Here is a 19,024-nt window from a genome sequence, read left to right on the forward strand (position 1 = left end):
TATTTATAATGTAAACCTCTGGTCAGTTTATTTTTATCATTCAATTTGAAAACCTTGGGGAGGATGGAGGACATTTGTTAAATAAAGAGAAAATCCCACAAACATGACCCATTTATGATTTAATGGCCAATTTGTATTTACAAGACAAATAAAACAATGCTTGTTATATACTGTCAAAAGAAAAAAAAGACTTTCAGAAGATGACTTGTGACTGACAAAAAATACTTACAAGCTTAGCTTGCACAGCATAACATCATTTAAACAAAATGGAAAGATTTACAAGTCTCTAATAGTGTCTAAGTATTGTCATGTGCTGCGAATATGGTACATTTCCAATATTTATTTTAAAACAATAGTCTGTATGTAAAAGTCCTAGCAGTGACAGACAAAAGAGACTGAAGCTTCTGTGGTACAGTGCAAGAGACATTTGAGTCATCTTTTTATTCACTGTCCTAGGAAAGAAGCCATGGGGTCGTCAGCTCTGTAACGTTTCATGCGGAAGGCTTCCATTTCCTCCTCTGTGGGTTCACGGACTTCCATTAGGCTGGTGTACGGCCGCTTCCTCTCATCCAGCTGCATAATTTCAGCCACCTGTTTCAGTCTCTGCTCCTCCGCACTCAATGCCTGCACAAAAACAAACATTCAATTATTTGAAAGCGGCCCTGCAACCATGTGTCATACATTCTGACTTCTTTACAATGTTAAACGTGCGGTCTTCTCATGCTTAACATGGTCAACTTGCAAAAAAACGAGTTGGGCATATTACATCGTATCTCTGTGCTCAATACACTCCCCCAGCAATCTAACAGGTTTTCAGATCGTTTGAAACTGATATATGGAGCCGTCCCAGCGCTAAAAGATGCCGGACATGAACCACATGCGGTGAGTGAAACTGATGTATGTGTTTTGTTGACAATGGGCACGCATGTGCTTTAGTTCAGCCTACCCTTCCCCCCGCACGGGCCGTATGTTTTCGGAAATAATCTTAAAGCTGTATCTATCTTTTATAACTGTGATCAATCTAAATACTCTACGAAGATACAAAGTATGCAATACTACTCTATAAGTACTTAAGAGATTAATATGAGATATGATACGCCCGCTTTAAAATGGGCTTTGTATAGCACAGATCCATCTAACGTGTGAAGATATGTGTGTGGCAGTAAGAAGAAGTGGCCAACTCACCTTCTTCAGCTTCTCTTTCTTCTTTGCTTCATCATCCTCATCACTGCTGTCTGAATCTTTGCTGCTGTGTTTCTTGCTCTTTTTCTTCTTTTTCTTTTCCTTCATCTTTTCCTGGTGCATCTACAATGACACATTTAATTTCAATTCAATTCAATTCAATCAACTTGCTGACGTGCTTGGTTTGGAAAATGGTAAGGTACCTGTAAAAGAGTCCTTGGCTCTTCATCCTGTTGAGCCTCCTCCTCCACATCCTCTTCAAACGGAACACAAGAATTGTTCTGATAAAAAGAGAAAACTGTTATACGCAAAATCATACTGACACCTATTGGTAAGGGCTGCATCATCATAGCGTCATTTAGTGCGGATAATTATGTAGGTATGAACTGCATATGGCACTCACCATTACTTTCTTGCCAGCTTCCCCTGTACAGTAACTCTGCTTCACCATCGAGTAGCAACATTTGTAACCCCAATAGCCATCTCTCCAATAAGATCCCCAGATACACTGCAGAAACCAAATTGAAAAATCTCTTTACATCCATAAAACAAAATCCATAACTTGTGCATTTCCAACATTGGCGGATAACCAGACCTACCATATGGTTATTAATAAGCACATCCTCCTCATATTTAGAGCGAGCCACAGCCTTCTCCTGTCCCTTCAGCACCGCCCCGTGGCGAGAATACTCAACATACTCTTCCGTCTGAGCCAGCAGAAGCTCTCGAGGAGGGGCGTCTAAATGTTCCTCCCCACCATACTGCAAAGAGATACGACACAAACCCATCAACACGCCAAACAGAGAACAGGGGAATTTTTTTAGAGGTGGAAAGACGAAGACTCTACACCGTACCCTCTCCAAGATAGTCTCTTTCTGTTTATCCTTGAAATCATCCTTTTTGACTTTGTAGGACTGATGGAGCAACTCAAGTTTGGTTGGATCTGCTTGGAGGTGAACTTCAGATCCCTTCTCATAGGCTTCCCACGCAAAGACTGCAGACAGGACATGCAAAACAATGATGGACCATTATTCTCCAGTTGCATTAAATGTTTGGTTAAAACACTGGAGCTTTTTTTAACATCAGGTAGAAAAAGGAGATCACTCACGCTGTGTCTGGGCCATAGTGATGGTGTCCCCCGAGTAGCGGACGAAGTTGTCTCCAGCATAGCCCACCCTGCCAAATCAAACACAACACTTTGAGAACAAGCAGAATCAACTACAGGAACAAACACACTGAAAACAGTCAATACATGTGTGATCCAAAAACTTAAAGTATGTTCTTCAATATTTGTTAGATTTTGCATCTCTTTAGCAGGTGAGGTGGCTATAGGTTTCAAGCAATCATTCGAAAAATGAACCTACTCTTCTGGATTCTTGCCAGTGTTGCAATATGGGTTCTCCCTCATAGCTCGAGTCTTGGGATCGTAGTAGGCTGAATTTGGATCCAAATTTCTGAGGTACTGTAAAATAAAGACAGCATTAGCTGAGAAAAATACTGTGATAACAACTGACTGACGGTACATTATACTTTACTGAACACTCAACTGTGTTCAAGTTAATTTACCTTAGCAGTGTCCTCACGGATTCTCAAGTTCCTCACTGTAATACGTCTCTTGGAGTCGAAGTTTTGACCGGGCATGTCAAAGTCATCAACATATTTGTCCTCATCCTCATCTTCACTGCTGTGCTCCTGAGTGAGACAAATCAAAAGATGAAAGCAGTGGCAAAACAACTTGAAAGTCATTATTAAGAAATCTCAATCCCCTAAATTTTTTGCAATGTCCAAAGTTGGTATGGTGTGAATCTATAAAGCCGTCATAGAAAGTGAGCTGTCTTTTTCTTTTATACTGTGGTTTGGCAGCTCGAATGCCAAGCACAAAAGTCAGATTCGTAATATAGTGCGGACTGAGAGATTCCACACAAAGAAAATTCTGGGTAAACGTTGTTATTTGACCATTAATAAATAAATAGGTGTTCATTCAAATATGATGATGAAGTCCTTTACAGCTTTATGGGAATGTAAAATGTACCTGTGCATCATCATCATGTTTTCTTGAGTTCTAAAACAAATCAACAAAAAAAGAGACAAAAGAAAAGGTTACACGAAGAAACTATTTTACACTTTTTTATCTACTTTACAATTCTCACTCGCAATAAGTATTATTTAGGCTACAAAGTTAAAAGATCCTAATTTACATAAAATCATGTGAATACTTACAGCTTGATCTATTAGTTTACCAGATGCCAATTCTTCTTGAAGTTTCTGAGCTTTTAGAGTACGCTTTGCCTATAAGAAGGAATCAAACAAGAAAAGCATCATCATAGCTTGTGCACTGTGTAAAAGCAGATCCTAGTTCAATGTCTATCATTGCACGTATAACAAAACAATAAACAGAAGTAAACGAAAGAAACAACAACACTTACCAGGTCAACCTTACTGTATTCCTCCACAATTCGAGTGTGGTCTTCAGGATTGTATCCATTCCATCTGTCTCTCTTCCCATCATAATCCAAAGCCAGTTGAATCTGGCTGTGCTCATCTGGGGCAATACTTGTACCAGAAAACTTTGCTCCAACCTTTCTGGGCCTCTGTTAAAGCATTACATCATCCTATTAAAATCGAATTTCTAAATCTAATTATTTTCTGATTATAACAACATAGCGTCATGCAAGTTACCTCCAAACAGTCCTTTTTCTTATGTGTAATGGCACCACAGTTTTCACAAGCTCCTTTTCTGTATTTTGTGCTGATTGATTTCTATTTGTCAGGGAGGCAAAGATAAAAATCTTACTCAAGTTGAAACTTATTAATCAATTATGTCTCTTAGTGGAGGTGGAATGTGCTTACTTCTTGTACACCTCTCTTGTACCAATCCCCAATGGGTGCAAACTCTCTCTCATACTCTGACTGAGGTCTCTGATGCTTAAGAGTGGGTCTCTTTGAGGGGTCAACGTACCAAGGGACGGATGAGATGTACTGAGGAATATGAGGGTTGATATCTCTGAAAACAAAAAAGGTATGTAGCGATGAAGTTTTGACAAAATCAAGCTTCTTCACAGATTTCCTCAATATATTTAAAATGTCTCACTTCATATGAATTGTAAATTATATGCCGATGTGTTTGTATATGTTGTATCTGTGTTTGATCATCACAACATACTTTCCCTCCTCGTCCACCTCAGCTGGAGCATTTCCAAGTTTTCTCTGTTCTTCGAGCTCTTTCTTCTTCTCCAGTCTTCTCGGGTCATTTTCTTCGGTTCCTCGAGATCCACGACCCCCTCTGGGGTTTTACTTTCCTCCATTGCCCTCCTTTGCAAGAAAATACAAAGAGATTTTGAGTAATTCTCCTGCTTCAAGTTGAAGCAAACGTCATCGCCGTATATCCTTCGTTAAACCAGTAAACAACGAATAAATGTCTTCGGTATTAACGTTATGTCTAAAGTTATTGTTCCGTATCGCTTACGAGTTCTCTTTTGGCAGACAGTCGGTTAATATATGACACGATTATTGACAAAATAACTCGAAAGGAACCATATTCAGAAAGTGTAATGGTAGGCAACCATAAGCCAAATCATACTGCATGTAAACCATTTAAAGCATGACAACTGCAACAACGTTAATTTAGAGGAATTAGCCTCGATGGATACGGCGTACGTTATACATTTTAATAAAGTTAACGTACCACTATACTATTTCCGAGTCACGTTTTTAAAAAATTTGTCTTAACATATTTACCTGAAGACTTTTAAAATCCCAAAATAAATCTAAAACTGTTAATTTATAACTGAGTAAGTGGTGGCTAGTTGTTTACAAGCGTGTTGCGTTCGCTTCCGGATGCCGACTTCCGGTCTTCCTCGCTGTGACGTGAGACGTGTGTGAAGATGACTCGTCGCCCTCAGGTGGACTGAAGTGTTATTACGCTCGAAAATTACACGACCCACACAAACTTAGCATTAGTGATTTTTTTCTTTTAGGAAGTTTTCACACGGTATTACTAATTATTTACGTATGTATATTTATACTTTAAGTTAGTACGTGAAATGAAAACGTTGTCCTTTTATAAAAAGTTGTTTATTTGTGGATGTTAAAAGAGCTTATAGTCAATTGGAATACTCTTCCCTCTACTTGGTTTTACAAAAAAACAAGTGCTTTTCTGTTAAAAATGTTAGCAAAACATTCTTTAAAATAGACAGTATGAATTAATTCCTTTAGCTGTCTTGATATGTCATGGCATAGGATTGATGGTACCAGGAAACACAACACATACTGGTGAAAATGGGCTCTCACTTGTTTCGTGTCAGATCTGTAGGAATGGCTTGTTGGTTTTGACTAACTGCTTGGTGTTTCAAGTCTTACGAAACCTTAACCGTAACCCACAACCTAACTCTAACCATCTATACTACCTATGATTGTTAAACTTGTCAAAAAACATGACAAGCATGTTCACGTCAGACATGTTCATTTACAGAATGTGAGGCTTGACGTCACCCCCTATATTGCATGTTGCATTGGCGCCGCCATCTTGCGTGGATAATAATCCACTGCTATTACTGTTTGATATGTACCGTTACTTGTTTTGTTTGATAAATGGAGGAATCGAAAGTGAAAGAACAGGGGGCTTTCCCTGAATGACTATTGCAGTTTTTAACACAGCGACATACAATAGTTATATTTCTTAATCAAACAAGACAAAACAAAACACTGCATGGACGTCGATTAATAAGCTCTATGGTCTGAATGAATTGTAAATTGCTTTGGATAAAAGCGTGTGGCAAGTAGATACATTTGCCCTGTTAAATGAAATTTGTCCTGGTCACTTTACATTTTCCAATATACCTCAACCACTTAAAATGAAGTGAACACGTTTCCAACCTACTTAAAACACACCGAAGCCATCTAACTAAGGTATTCAAGATGTCTTTAAAATGACAGACAAATGCGTTTGATCAAACCCTGCAGGACAACGGCCCCCAGGAGCATTAAACGCATTAAGTGTTTCCAAAGTGTGAAATTGTTATAACAAATTGTACCTGTAGAGAAGATCAAACGACTTTTGTACAGTTATACTGTTCTGGATATTGAGTATTAGCAATGCTGTGAAACTCATTAGAAAAACACTGGAGACATGACATTTTGTTAACTTAATGAGTAAAAAGCAAGCTCTCCCAGGCATGACTGAATCTAAAAATAACACTGACAGTGACAATGGGACAACACAGTTAACTGAAACTCTGTTGTACAGAGATAAGACATTCTGCATTGAAGAGCGTGGGCCAATTAACCTTTGCCTGGTAGCCAATGATATACTGTGGTTTCCTGAGCTGTTACACAAAATGAGATAATACTGGCAATAATACAGACACACTTCTAAGAAAGTACATTTAGATTATTTCAGAATATTATACCTTTTAAATCATTCCTTCTCGATATAGGTACCAAGTATATAGTTTGATGAGACACCATAATGACTAAAACGTCCTATTTCATGACATGAAAAATACACGGGTTTCATTTGCCATCTATAGATACTCACAATTAAATCATAGCTCACTAATGTACACTCATTGTTTATAACTAATACTGTGTATATATATAAGTAAAATGAAGGGTGATGTTGCAATCCCATCCTAACACTTATCAGTTTCCTTCAATTGTGGCTTCAGTCTTTTTTGTCTGTAAGCTGTTCCTGTGTGCTCAGAGAGCATCGTGACCTCCAGTGAGTTTGTGGAACAGTTCTTCATTCAGCGTATCACTTTGCTCCCGAGCACGTGTGGACATGAAGATGTATCCTCCGATGTACTCGTGCACAACCTTACAGTCTGCGTTCACACAGCCGAACGCTATGTTAATGTTTCCGTCGAATTCAATGGCCACCTTATGAAGACAGCCATGTTTTAAGTACTGAACACTTGAAACTGTATTACATGAGATGTGTCATTTGGTGATATGAGAATATTTCAATTGATCACATATTCCTGTAACCTACCTGTTTAATGTCCCAATTAACATTCCACTGTCGCATGTTATTATAGCGCCACGTCTTCACCACATCTCCAACTCCCAGGTCTATACGGATCAGACGGTTGTTAGCGATGCCCAGAACCTCATCCTTACGACTGCCTTTGAACCTGAGCAAAGATGGGAGTAAAATGCTGCATCATCTCAGCTATCTCCCATAGCAGAATTTGTGTTTTCACATTGCTTCATTTCACCCAAAAATTTTAGTTTGTTAAAAATGTCCATTATCTTTTCACCCTTTTGTCATTCCATACCTGTATGACTTTCTTTCTTCTGCAGAACACAAAAGAGGATCTTCAGAAATATTGTCGGTAAACATCATTGCCACACATTGACTTCCATTGTATGGACACAAAAACATTTGTCTAAACATCATCTTCGTATTTGGTTTCGAACGACATGAGGGTGAATAAATGATGAGAGAATTTGTATATTTGGGTGAACTATTCTTTCAATTTGAACGAATGTGTCAATATTTGTTGATATTGTGAAACTACATTTCCATATTATTCATTGTCAATAACAATGTTTCTTGTTTAAAATCCACAGTCTACACACCTGACCATAAAGTAGGATATTCCAAAATCAGGCAGAGCTTGCCAGATCTGCAGAAACTTCAACATGGCAGACGTCAAGGAAAGCTGGGCAACATTTTGATAAGCCTCCAGAATGCGAGGTGTTAACTGCAGAGAATAAGAAGAAATGAGATTCTGGTGATTATCTTTAAAGTAAAACTTGTAACTAGATGATCAGGATTAATCATAAGCATTATTCAAAATCAAAGATTATTTTAACGCTAAACCAATACAGTACAATGAAGTGAAACAAACATGGCAGTTTTGAGCTCAAATGAAATTGCTAAGGGAACTGGAAACATTTTTCATTATCTCTGCACCTGTTTGGGTTTGTATTTCTTGTGGTATCTTGGTGAGACAAGACTGTGTGTATTGATGCTCTCGTCTGTGTGCGCAGAGGCAGCTGTGGAATTGGAGCGCTGCATGGAGAGAAAAGACTGGATGTTCTTCACTTCACTTTGATACGAGGTGTCCAACAGGGTCAGACCTTTGGAGGCCAGTTTACAAGCTGCCATCCACTGGGAATACTGCGTCTCCTGATTGGGTCGAGGGAGGTGGAGAAACAATCAATAAATTATTCATAAATTTACACTTAATTTATAGCAGATTTTTTATAGACATAGTTTTAAATCCCATTTTTAATGATGGAGGTCCTTCATGGTTGCTTACATTTTCACATCGCAGATAGATTTCGTTCATGCCTTCTGGTGCAGGAATGAGCAGTTTGATGCAGAACTTCTGACCTGCAACGTTTACTTCAGGGGCCACCTCACAACCTTCAGAACGAAGATCGGTAACTTATCACATGCACCATTTATATAACAATGTTTTTCTGCTGTGGTCCCACCCAAAACAAAGGTGTGAACGCACATGTTGCACACTGCAAATATGACTCCAGCAAAATAATTCAGTGAGTTTTTTTCATTTATTAAAGGATTAAAGAAATCTTTCTTCTTTTCAAAAGACAAGAGGATTTACGGCAAATTGTTGATTCTATTTGCATGGCTTTGTTTGTTCAATCGAGAAGATCTTTAGGTTATTCCTCTCCTTTTTTACAAAGTGTTCATACAGACACAGTCTTTCGTGACTTTTGTACAGGGAGAATGATATTTGACAAAATAAAAAAATCTCAGTAAAACAACTAACAAACAAATAATCTATTTAAAGGGACAGTTCACCAAAATAAAATCTGTCATTGTTTACTTACCTTCAAATTGTTTCAAATCTGTATATATATTCTGTTCTGATGAACACAGAGAAAGACACAAGGGAGTATGCTTGTTAACAAACAATTCTTGGCCAGCATTGACTACCATAGTAGTCGAAAGTGGCCCAGAACTGTTTGCTTTCCTACATTCTTCAAAAAATCTTATTTTCTGTTCAACAGAACACAGAAATTTTCCAAAGCAAATATTCCTACTATGATAGTCAATGGTGGCCAAGAACTGTAACAAGCATTCTTCTGAATATCTTTCTCTCTGTTTATCAGAACAAAGAAATGTAAGATTTGGAACGACTCGAGGATGAGTAAATTAAGACCGAATTTTCATTTAAGGGTAAACTTTTCCTTTCAAATAGACAATGTCCACTTGTGGCATTAGACAGTGATGTGGTAAGAGGCACCTTTCAGTTCGAGTTGTTGTATTGGCTCTCCATAGCGATCCTCTTTACTCTTATAATAGCAGATCGATGTGTTCTGAAATTTGCACCAGAACTGCTTGTAACCCTTTAGAGTTAGTTTCTTAGGCCTAAAGTGTAAAAATTAGTGAGATATGACACTGATATTTACTCAAGACAAAAGTACAATATAACAAGAGCCTTACCGAAATATTTTCAAATAGTCGGTCAGTTCTGGAGCAGTCATGTCATCCTGCAGAAAATAATAAGTCAGTACTGTTAGTTTAAGAAAGCACCTCTGAATGTTATATACAAATCTTCTATGTTAATTACATTAATCGGAACATTCCACAGACTAACAGTATCTCACCAGCATGTCTGAGCTGTTACTCTCTCCCACCATCTTCACCTCCAAAGATTTCAGGGCAGACTCCAGGTCATCCATCCCTTGAGTGGAAGACACTGCATCCTGAGTCAAGGACAGTTTACCTATGTGATACTGAAAAGAGAAATTTAGAGAGACAGATATTGGAAAGTATCATGTTTTGTGGATGTATTTGGATGCTATTGCAATGCTGTTGGTTAATTTAGTAGTTTTGGCATTACACTTTTCTCCATTAGGAATTATAGTTTTTAGTCCATGAAATGTTTCTCTAGGTGTTACCTGCAGGGCTCCAAACAGCATCATTTCTTCCTCCGTGCAGTCTATATCCTCCAGGAGAATAGCCCATCGAGCTTGTTCATACAGCTGTGTCATACGCACTGCATCATACTACAATGAAAACAGAACTGACTTCATATAACATGAACGATCCCGAAACTATTTGCGATGTTTTCTTTCAATAATTGAGCACTCCTCTTTGTAAAGAGAATCATACCTTGGGATCCAAATCATGGAAAGTGTAGTATTTAAAACGCATCGAAAGTTTGTCATTTTCTTTTATTCCCTGCTGCATTAGTGAGCGAGATGAATCCAACCACCTTGAGGGAACCGAAAAAGCATTCATATTAAAAAAGAAACAACGAAAGATATTTTTAAAGCTCGCATCTCAATTGTACCTGCTGTGAATGTGTGTTTTGTCCACCACACTGGCTGGCCGATAGATTTTCGCCATGGCTTCAGGTGGAGGGGAGGGTTGACTAACAGACAGCATTTTATATGCGTCCTCAGTTTTTGGAGATTCAGCAAAATGGGCCGGCATTCCATTACACAGAATCTGACCAGAACCTGTGTCCACATACAGTCCAGTTTTTAATTACATTTTTTAAACGGATGAATAAATATCACCGCTTCAGTAGGTTATTTTTTGTATTTGATATATATAGTTGTACTGTAAGTTCTTGTGTGTGTCATTTTGAGCACCTGCGGATAGAGGAAGATGAGTAATGTCGTACAGCTCTTCTGAGCAATTTTTATCTTTCTTCTTTTTTTTTTCTTCAACAGGACGTAGCAAGGAGAGCTCCTCTGGCCGACGAATATCTGAAAGAGATACATATGAGACAAAATATTTTTAAACATGACACCTACTTACATGATAAACGAAAAGTTGAACACATGCCAGCTCAAGTTAGTTTTGCCGGGACCATTTTATCCAAAATTAATTATTCTCAGATCTGACTTACTAAGAATTCTGCAGATTCCCATTACAGTCCGAAACACAGGACTGGAAAAACAAGCCCGCATTTTAAGCGTCGCCCCATTCGGCAGGCCCAGCCGAACTGGCTTGTGTTGTTGGGTGAAAATGAGGCGAGCATCTGCGTGCACCCCACATTTATCCAGCGTCCAGTTTGTCCGGAGCAGCCACTGCTGCTTCTGTTCCCACCACAGGGCGTGATCGGACCAGTCCTTCGTCAGCTCTACACATGTGGGCACAGGAATATCTCAATGGCGATTAAAGAAACTGGAATTCAACTTCTTAAACCTATGAAGAACTGAATAACTTAATTCGCAGTCAGTGAAGGGTGTCCTTTATCTAAAGTGTAACTCACGGGTTTTCTCTACTAGTTTGAGAAAAACTCCACCAATGTGCAAGTCGAGGTCACGCTGACTTTGAGCGGCGGAGCATCAGGACCAAGATCCTCCACACTGACTGATAGGTCCCACGTTGCCATTCTGCAAATGATAGAAATGACAAAATACAAATACTATTGGAGTCTTGTTATGTAGAGATTGTCGAGAGTACAAAGAATAGACAACCAAAATGTGACTTGATGAAGTAAAAAGCATGATGATAATCACATGATTTGCATGAACACACATCACCAGCACTCGTGTGTCTTTGCTTCATCTACCCTGTGAGCACGATGCTGTTGGACTCCTAGTCAAGTTCACCATGGGAAATACTTCCCTTTTATACACAAATCACATGGAACCACAGTTCCTCTTTTGGTAGCATCTAATCGACCGCTCTGTATTTGGGTGTGTGTCTGTGTGTGGGTGAAGATTTTTTTTTAATTAGCTCATCGCATGTCTGTAAACTGAAATAGGCCAAGCATCATATATCAAACACATGTGTGACAGATATCTTCACATGTATCTTTTAAATCTTTAGCATAAATGTTTGACCTTTAAATTGTGAAATAAAGCCTTTACATGAAGACTCAATATAACATTTTGTATATGAAATATGAAATGATATGGAAACATTCCTCGTAACATTAAGATATTATATCTAAACAAAATAAACGTTTAGGTTGACATTCATCCACTTAAAATATAAATGCCACAGAGATAACGGTCACGGCTATCAAGACAGAAACATGTTCAACACTGGCTGCATATTGATGTGAATTACACTTTACTATTTATATTTCTTAATAAATATATATCTCAAAGTCAATTTAGTCAATATTTAATTTGTTACCTTTAGTCTAGATTTGTTGAAACTGCCACCTGTCCGTTTTGTCAGTGTTTCTTGGTTACCCGAACATATAGGCCTACTCATTCACACTTATACGCACAAGATGTCTCTGCTGCAGTATGCAAAAGTAAGTTGTGGTTTTTCTGGGTATGTCAGCGATGACAAAAAGGATGTTCCTCTTTTCTCAACTTCCGTATAACGGAACTGTGTATGGCAATGTTTCTTTTCATTGGGTGTGCTCTTATACTTCAGACTGTTATATGGCCATGAAAGTCTCACAGAGATAACTGATTCAGGAAATGTGTTGTTGTGTTATCACATTTTAAAATGGTGCCACTCAAACCTATGACATCCCCCAAAAATTGTGAGAAGAGATGAAAAGTTAAAATAGATGCAACATTGTTTAAGATGGGCAACACCATAAAATAAGTTGTTAAAAGACTATGCAAATAACTGGTTGAGCCACAAAAATGTCTATATTTAAATATGCAATACTTGTTATTTTTTAAAACATGAAAATGTAAAAAAAACTTGAATGTCTATACCATAAGCAGTTACAGAACCTAACGTTTTGCTGTACATTTATTTTAGTTTTGCTGTAAACTTATTTGAACAATCTTAAAGAACAAATAGACCTGACTGGAGCGAGCAGACAAAAGCGCTGCACTTCCACGTTACTGCCGCTAGATGTCGCTACAGTATGCACGATGTGACCCGGAACAGTCTAAATAACCAAACCCGCTTTTTATACGAACTCAACTCACGGCCCCCTATGTATTGGTATGGTCCATATTGCATGAACTGTTGCAGACTATTTACTTTCGATATCACTAATATTGTCTTCCAAACTGAGTACCGTTTTTTATAGTTGACCGAGTTTAACACAAAAACAAAGGTTCGTTCGAGCTTAAAATTCATAGTTCGACAGCTGACAAGACACACAAGACTATGGCGTTTCAGATGTCAAAACTCGCTTCTCTCGCTACACTCTCAAAAAGCGGCGGATTAATATGTAATAATGTAAAATTCCTCAGCAAATTCGCACATGGCTTAACCGAGCGCTCCTTTTACACAGCAGGTAAACAGTCCGCAAATATCAAAGCACTGCATCCTCAGGGGGTCGTACATAGAGCTGAGAGGTGGGAGAAGGTATCAAAGTCACTCCACACTAAGAGTGGAAGGGCTGTTAAGACTGCCCTCGGCGCTGTTGGGGTAACGGCTGCGGTGATAGCGACTCTACGCACGAGCACGCTCCACGCCATGAACGCGCGGCCCGACCTCAACCTCGATTCTGACGCCACTGATTGGAGAGAGGCAAAGAGTGAGTTTCAAGATGTGCTCAGAGATCTGGCTGAAACAATATCATTTCTATATATCATTTAGTTGTAGCACTCTATAAAATTAACTGTAAACAATCAATTGTAGCACTACACTATATCAAGAAATGTATTATAAATTTGTAGCACTATATTTAGAAAACATGTATTTTAGCACTATATACACTATAGCAAGGAGTATAATTTTATTGAAGCACTATTATTTAACCGTAGCACTAAACACACAATAGCAAGAACTATATAATTGATTTGTAGCACTATGTACTTTACAAACATGTAATTTAGTTGTGACACTGAATACACTACAGCAAGCACTATATACTGTATGCATTGTAGCAAGTACTATAAACTGTACACACTATAGTAAGCATTAGCTATATGGTTTATACACTATAGGAAGCACTTTAAACTGTATATATTATATCATACACTATATACTGCTAACATTATGCGCCTCACACTATAGCAAATACTATATACTGTATTCACTAAAGGAAGCACTTTGAACTATAATATCAAGCACCATATACTGTAAACACTATAGCAAACAAACACTATATAATTTAATTGTACACTCTACCATGAATTACATCATTTAATTGTAGAATAGAACTATATACCATAAAGCAAGCACTACAGTTTTTATTATTAATAAATAGTTAATTATGATTTATTATTATTTGCTGTTTGTCTTTGATAGATAAGCTTTGCTCCATGGATACAGAGACAAGGAGGACAATGTATAGGGTTGGCTTTATTCCTCTGGAGAACATTCCTATTAGGAAATCGACAGGTGAACTAAACACACAGAAAATACGTATTGAGGTGTTTTCCCAGCACAGGGATTATCTTAAATCAGGACTAGGCCTTGGTTATATTAGGACATTTAAGTCGTTTTTACAAAGATGGCATACAAAAAACATCACTTGCGTTAATTTTTTGACGAAACAATGGGACTGGTGTATTTTAGGATATGCCAATGCAAGTTGTTTTCAGTTTTGACAGCTGTAACATTTACTGTAGTCTTGGACTATTCTTAAACTCTGTACGGGAAACCACCCCATTATGTTCAGTTGCAGTTTTGTTCTGAATTATTCTACTGAAAGAAAAATGTTTGATTAACAACTGTTTGAGTAAGTTTGTAGTCCAGAAAGTGTTTGAAGCATGACTTGATGCTATTATTTGAGTTTTTTTGGGGGGATATATGCTGAAATTATAAATAGTTTTTTACTGTTTAAATGTCTTAGGCAGCTCCTCTTGTAAGCCTCTGTTCAAGGCCAACGAAAAGCTGAATATGAAAATATCCCTCTTCAGTGGTGACATCACAAAACTGGAGATAGATGCTATTGCCAACGCAGGTGAGAGTCAGTGTGCAGAAAAATCCATAGTCTACATTTACCTGCTTGGGTTTGTCTGCCAAGAGATATTTTATTGTTTCCCGAGAACACTGGCCATACATCATAAACGTCAAGCACTGATTCAGCAGTTTATTGTTAAGAGTTTTTTGTACAAAGATTCTTGTTTTTATTTTTTATCATACGTAATCCATTATGATCTACTGATTTGTTTGAAAATTCACATTGCACAGGGGGGAGATTTGGTATATTTGATCTCAATCTTGCTTGGGGCCTTGTTCTGTCTACATGAACAGACCTGACCTACATATTAAAGCAGTGAACCTTTGACCTCATCGGACTGCGGAACAGAGGATTTCCATTTGAGTTTAGGGAGCGTGTGCATTCAGTTAGACGTAATAAAAATCTCCTGTTCGCCTTTTTATTCAACCCCATTTAAGAGTATTGAATTTTAGAACAAAATTGTCCTTACCAAGAGATCATGTATCACTAGGTGGAGGTAGAGCTACTGTCTGCGTAGACACACCTGAAAGTATTACTCACCTGCATCGTGCGTTCTCAGCAGGTGCAGAACAAAGTGTCTTACAAAAAAACCAACATTTGCACTTTTTTCAACAGCATCCATAAATGGGTAAGGAAACAAGCCAAGGATAAGATTACACTGCGTACTGTCACCGCAGACTCTCTTTATAAGACAGACATAAGACGGAATTTTCAATGGACCGTAACTTCAAAGTGCATTTATTGCAAGTCAGAAAGTTATGGTAAACATTTCCAGAATGAATAATAACACCACTATGAGATTCAGTCCGCTGTAGTTACTTGGCATATTGACATTTTCGTGTTCATACAGCTTTTTCGATGTGCACAGAGCTTTTTATTTTCTTCATCATCACCTCTAAGCTGCAATAAAGCAAAGCAATGGCTGTTTAATGTTTTAGGTATTACCACAAGATGTTACGTTTACTGCAGGGCGGCGTAATGGAGCTTATTGTTCAGGCTCATTGAAACAGGTGTGTAGAGACTTTTTCAGATCAGATGGTGCATGCGAAGCAAAAATCTCACGGGTAGGAGAAAATACGAACAATGGCGCAAAATGAAATGGCAAAGGATTAAAATAGAGGGAAAGAGAGCAAGAGTGTTTTTTTGCGACAGGACATTGATTCATCTCTCCCAGTTGACACATTGATCGTCTGGCTGTAGGTCTCTCTGTAAAAGCGTGAGGATTAACAGACTGTCCTGAGGTCATTAATTTGGAGGTTGGAATGGACTTCCGAGACTGCTAACCATGCATGTTGTTCGCCAAAGTTCTCAAGCGATCACGAACACATTCTTTAAAACGGAAATTTGTAACTTTTTGGTTGAGCAGGTTGAAAACTGAGTGAGAACTGTCTTATTTGCCGGTTAATAAAATACTTACATGTAAGCTTATAATAATGATTTACACTATGAGCTGTTGGGTATAATTTCGCTCCAGTTTCATGTCAGTTCTGTATTCATTTTCTCACACTCTTGTCATTTCAAACGAGTATGGCCTTCTTTCTTCTGCAGAACACGAAAAAAATATTGTGAATTTTAAGAATGTTGGTAACCGAACAACAGCTGTGACTTGGTTAACATTAGCTAACGTGATCTAACAATGTACAATCCTTCTTCAGCATTTATTAATCTTAGTTTGTTTATTTCAGCATAATTATTATTATTTTTAATCAAAAATTTTCACTGGATTCATAAAATGAAATCAACACTAGTATTGACATAAACGTGTCTGCCAAATGCATATATGTAAATGCAATAATGTACTAACATTATACAATTATATCAGATTGTATGATGTATTAAAGGAACAGTTCACCCAAAAAATTAGTATGTTCTGCTAAACAGAGAAATATATTTGGAAGAATGCTTGGAACCAAACATACTGTATCTTTTCCCCCATGGACTCCTATGGTATTTATCCCACTGAGGCAGTAAATGGGGGATGAGATCTGTTTGGTTACTGGCATTCTTTCAAAATATCTTTCTTTGTGTTTACCAGGACAAAGACATTTATACAGGTTTGGAACAACCTGAGGGTAAATGATGACAGAATTTTAATTTTTGGATGAACTATCCCTCTTAGCAATTATAATGTATTTCAAATAGACACTAATTTTCTTCATTCTTACCTTTGAGATTGCATTTATATTATTCACCGCATTTGGTGGAAACATCTGCATTTCTTTATGTGTTGCTTTTCTTTTTTGTTATTATTTATGGTGAAGCGCTGCAGGAAGTCGCTGCCATACGTATTCTTTAGAAATGTTTAGGCGGCAAAAGTAAGATAAGATGTTTAGGTAGGCGAAAAACAGGAAACCAAGAGAAAATCGCACTGGCATCAGTATATTGTACTGTGTATTTTACAGATTGAATATCAGACTATAGATACAGTACATTATAAGCAAGGTCAGAGTTGTATAGCATTAGAACTGAGCAAAAACAAACAAATATATCTTGTTTAAAACTTGCTGAGGTCTAAATCAATCAGTGGCGAGGGGGTGATGGAGCGGTGGACTGGAACGAGCACGACTGTTTGTCTGTCGTTCTCAATAAAGATTGGATTTACAATAACATTGCCTCCACCCCCTGTCCTCTTTCTCCTCCCTCTCACAACATTTTACAGCTCTTGGCTCCTGAATCTGCCTTATAAAACACAGTAAACATAAAATCCACAAGCACTTAGTAACTGTCCTTCCGAGAGCAGGGGTGGAAGGAGGGGTAAACACCCTTTTTACGCCACCATCCATCCATCCCCCTGTCAATCCACCCATCCATCTAGTTAGTGGGAGAGGATATACTGTCCTGTGTTTGGTTTATTAGGATGCATTACATCGTGAATAGTCTGTTGCGACTAAGTGTGCAGAAGGATAACCACATGCTCTTTTTTGTCATATGAATAAAATTATATAAAATATTTATTATTATTAGGAGAAGGAATGGGGATGATTTCATTCAAAACAGAATGACGGTGCTTCTTAAAGGCGTAGTTCACCCAAAAAAAGAAACATTTTGTTATTTTACCTTCATGTTGTATGAAAGCTGTATGATTTTCTTTCTTCTGCAGAAGACCAAAAATATATTTTAAGGAACGTTGGTAACAAAATAACATTGGTTACATCTGTACACACAAAACACTAAGACATTTTGTATAAATGTATATTTTTTATTTAGGTGAACCATTACTTTAATTAAGATTATATGGAGTATCTTATAGGAAGAAATTGCTTTAGCTTCATCTACCTCCGTGTTTATTCGTATTTGATGGCAATTAAATATGACCGTCAGTATTGTCTCACATACCGAGCCTGATTTCACGGGATTGCGTAACTGTTTATGTGGTTACTAATTTGTAAGAATTTGTATGATACAGTTGCCAAAATGTTCAATTATTAGTATAAAACAAATATGTTTTACGATCACTGGTGCAAAAGCAGATTGTACTGAAACATGCAGTACACACTTTGTGAAATATAGTAAAAACAAAAAAAAGATTGTTGGGCATTACCGATATTACAGACACCAAGAGTCAACAAAAACGAATCTCAGGAGTGACGCCATGCATTAGTGATTGACAAGAGCTGGTAAATACTGGATGTTGCTTTTACTGGTCTAGAGGTTTCTAGTTAAGTTGTATGATGAGCGGCATGAGCATGAAGCATAATGCTGCGTTTTGCATGTGCCGTTCTAGCTTTCTCTGCCGGGTAAGATGGTATGCATAATTTACACTGATTTGTCTTCTTCTCACAGAGAGCCTGTGATATTCACACAGCTTTAGCAAGGAGTGTGGATAGCGCCGCACAGGCGTATGTAAAATGTGTAGACATCTCTAAATAGGTCTGAAAAAACGCGGCTTATTTGTCAAAGAGCATAAGCCATTAAATCTGTTATCTGTTGCAAATGAAGCTCAGCATCCTTAGCTGATGGTTCAGACCCCTCTCACCAGCGTAGGCGAATTTAAAATGAGTTCACACTGAGAAATCTCACATCTCTCGGCATATGCCACATTGTTGCTAATTGGAAACCAAGCATGTTGGAGG

The 19,024-nt window shown here is 37.8% G+C and overlaps 3 protein-coding genes across 4 annotated transcripts in view; 1 reads left to right on the forward strand and 2 right to left on the reverse strand.

Annotated features, from left to right (window-relative positions):
• Positions 1-106: 106 nt before the first annotated feature.
• slu7 (SLU7 homolog, splicing factor) lies at positions 107-4,487 on the reverse strand. The gene is given in 16 exon segments (XM_056770408.1): positions 107-624; positions 1,186-1,305; positions 1,386-1,463; positions 1,586-1,690; positions 1,782-1,943; positions 2,037-2,176; positions 2,291-2,358; positions 2,547-2,644; positions 2,749-2,874; positions 3,215-3,244; positions 3,403-3,471; positions 3,609-3,773; positions 3,862-3,942; positions 4,033-4,186; positions 4,346-4,415; positions 4,418-4,487. Coding segments are annotated over 16 exon segments (1,716 nt in total). The 3' UTR covers positions 107-444.
• A 1,301-nt stretch (positions 4,488-5,788) lies between these two features.
• On the reverse strand, positions 5,789-11,507 carry fermt3b (FERM domain containing kindlin 3b). Its single transcript, XM_056769044.1, is given in 15 exon segments — positions 5,789-7,059; positions 7,172-7,313; positions 7,762-7,886; positions 8,099-8,314; positions 8,448-8,554; positions 9,402-9,526; positions 9,602-9,648; positions 9,766-9,894; positions 10,060-10,167; positions 10,274-10,376; positions 10,455-10,623; positions 10,759-10,875; positions 11,019-11,252; positions 11,385-11,432; positions 11,435-11,507. Coding segments are annotated over 15 exon segments (1,923 nt in total). The 3' UTR covers positions 5,789-6,879.
• Positions 11,508-13,036: 1,529 nt separating this feature from the next.
• Positions 13,037-19,024, forward strand: part of macrod1 (mono-ADP ribosylhydrolase 1) — a 50,780-nt gene continuing 44,792 nt past the window's right edge. Inside the window, exons 1-4 of one of the 2 annotated variants that reach the window (XM_056769046.1) lie at positions 13,037-13,151; positions 13,332-13,577; positions 14,294-14,386; positions 14,841-14,951. In XM_056769046.1, the coding sequence (XP_056625024.1) occupies positions 13,517-13,577; positions 14,294-14,386; positions 14,841-14,951 (265 nt within the window). In that variant the 5' untranslated portion in view covers positions 13,037-13,151; positions 13,332-13,516. Of the gene's footprint in view, positions 13,578-14,293; positions 14,387-14,840; positions 14,952-19,024 lie in introns of both variants that reach the window. The other variant, XM_056769045.1, reaches the window with a different exon arrangement.

Source organism: Triplophysa dalaica, chromosome 16, assembly GCF_015846415.1.
Source record: "Triplophysa dalaica isolate WHDGS20190420 chromosome 16, ASM1584641v1, whole genome shotgun sequence".
NCBI classification, from domain to species: Eukaryota; Metazoa; Chordata; class Actinopteri; order Cypriniformes; family Nemacheilidae; genus Triplophysa; species Triplophysa dalaica.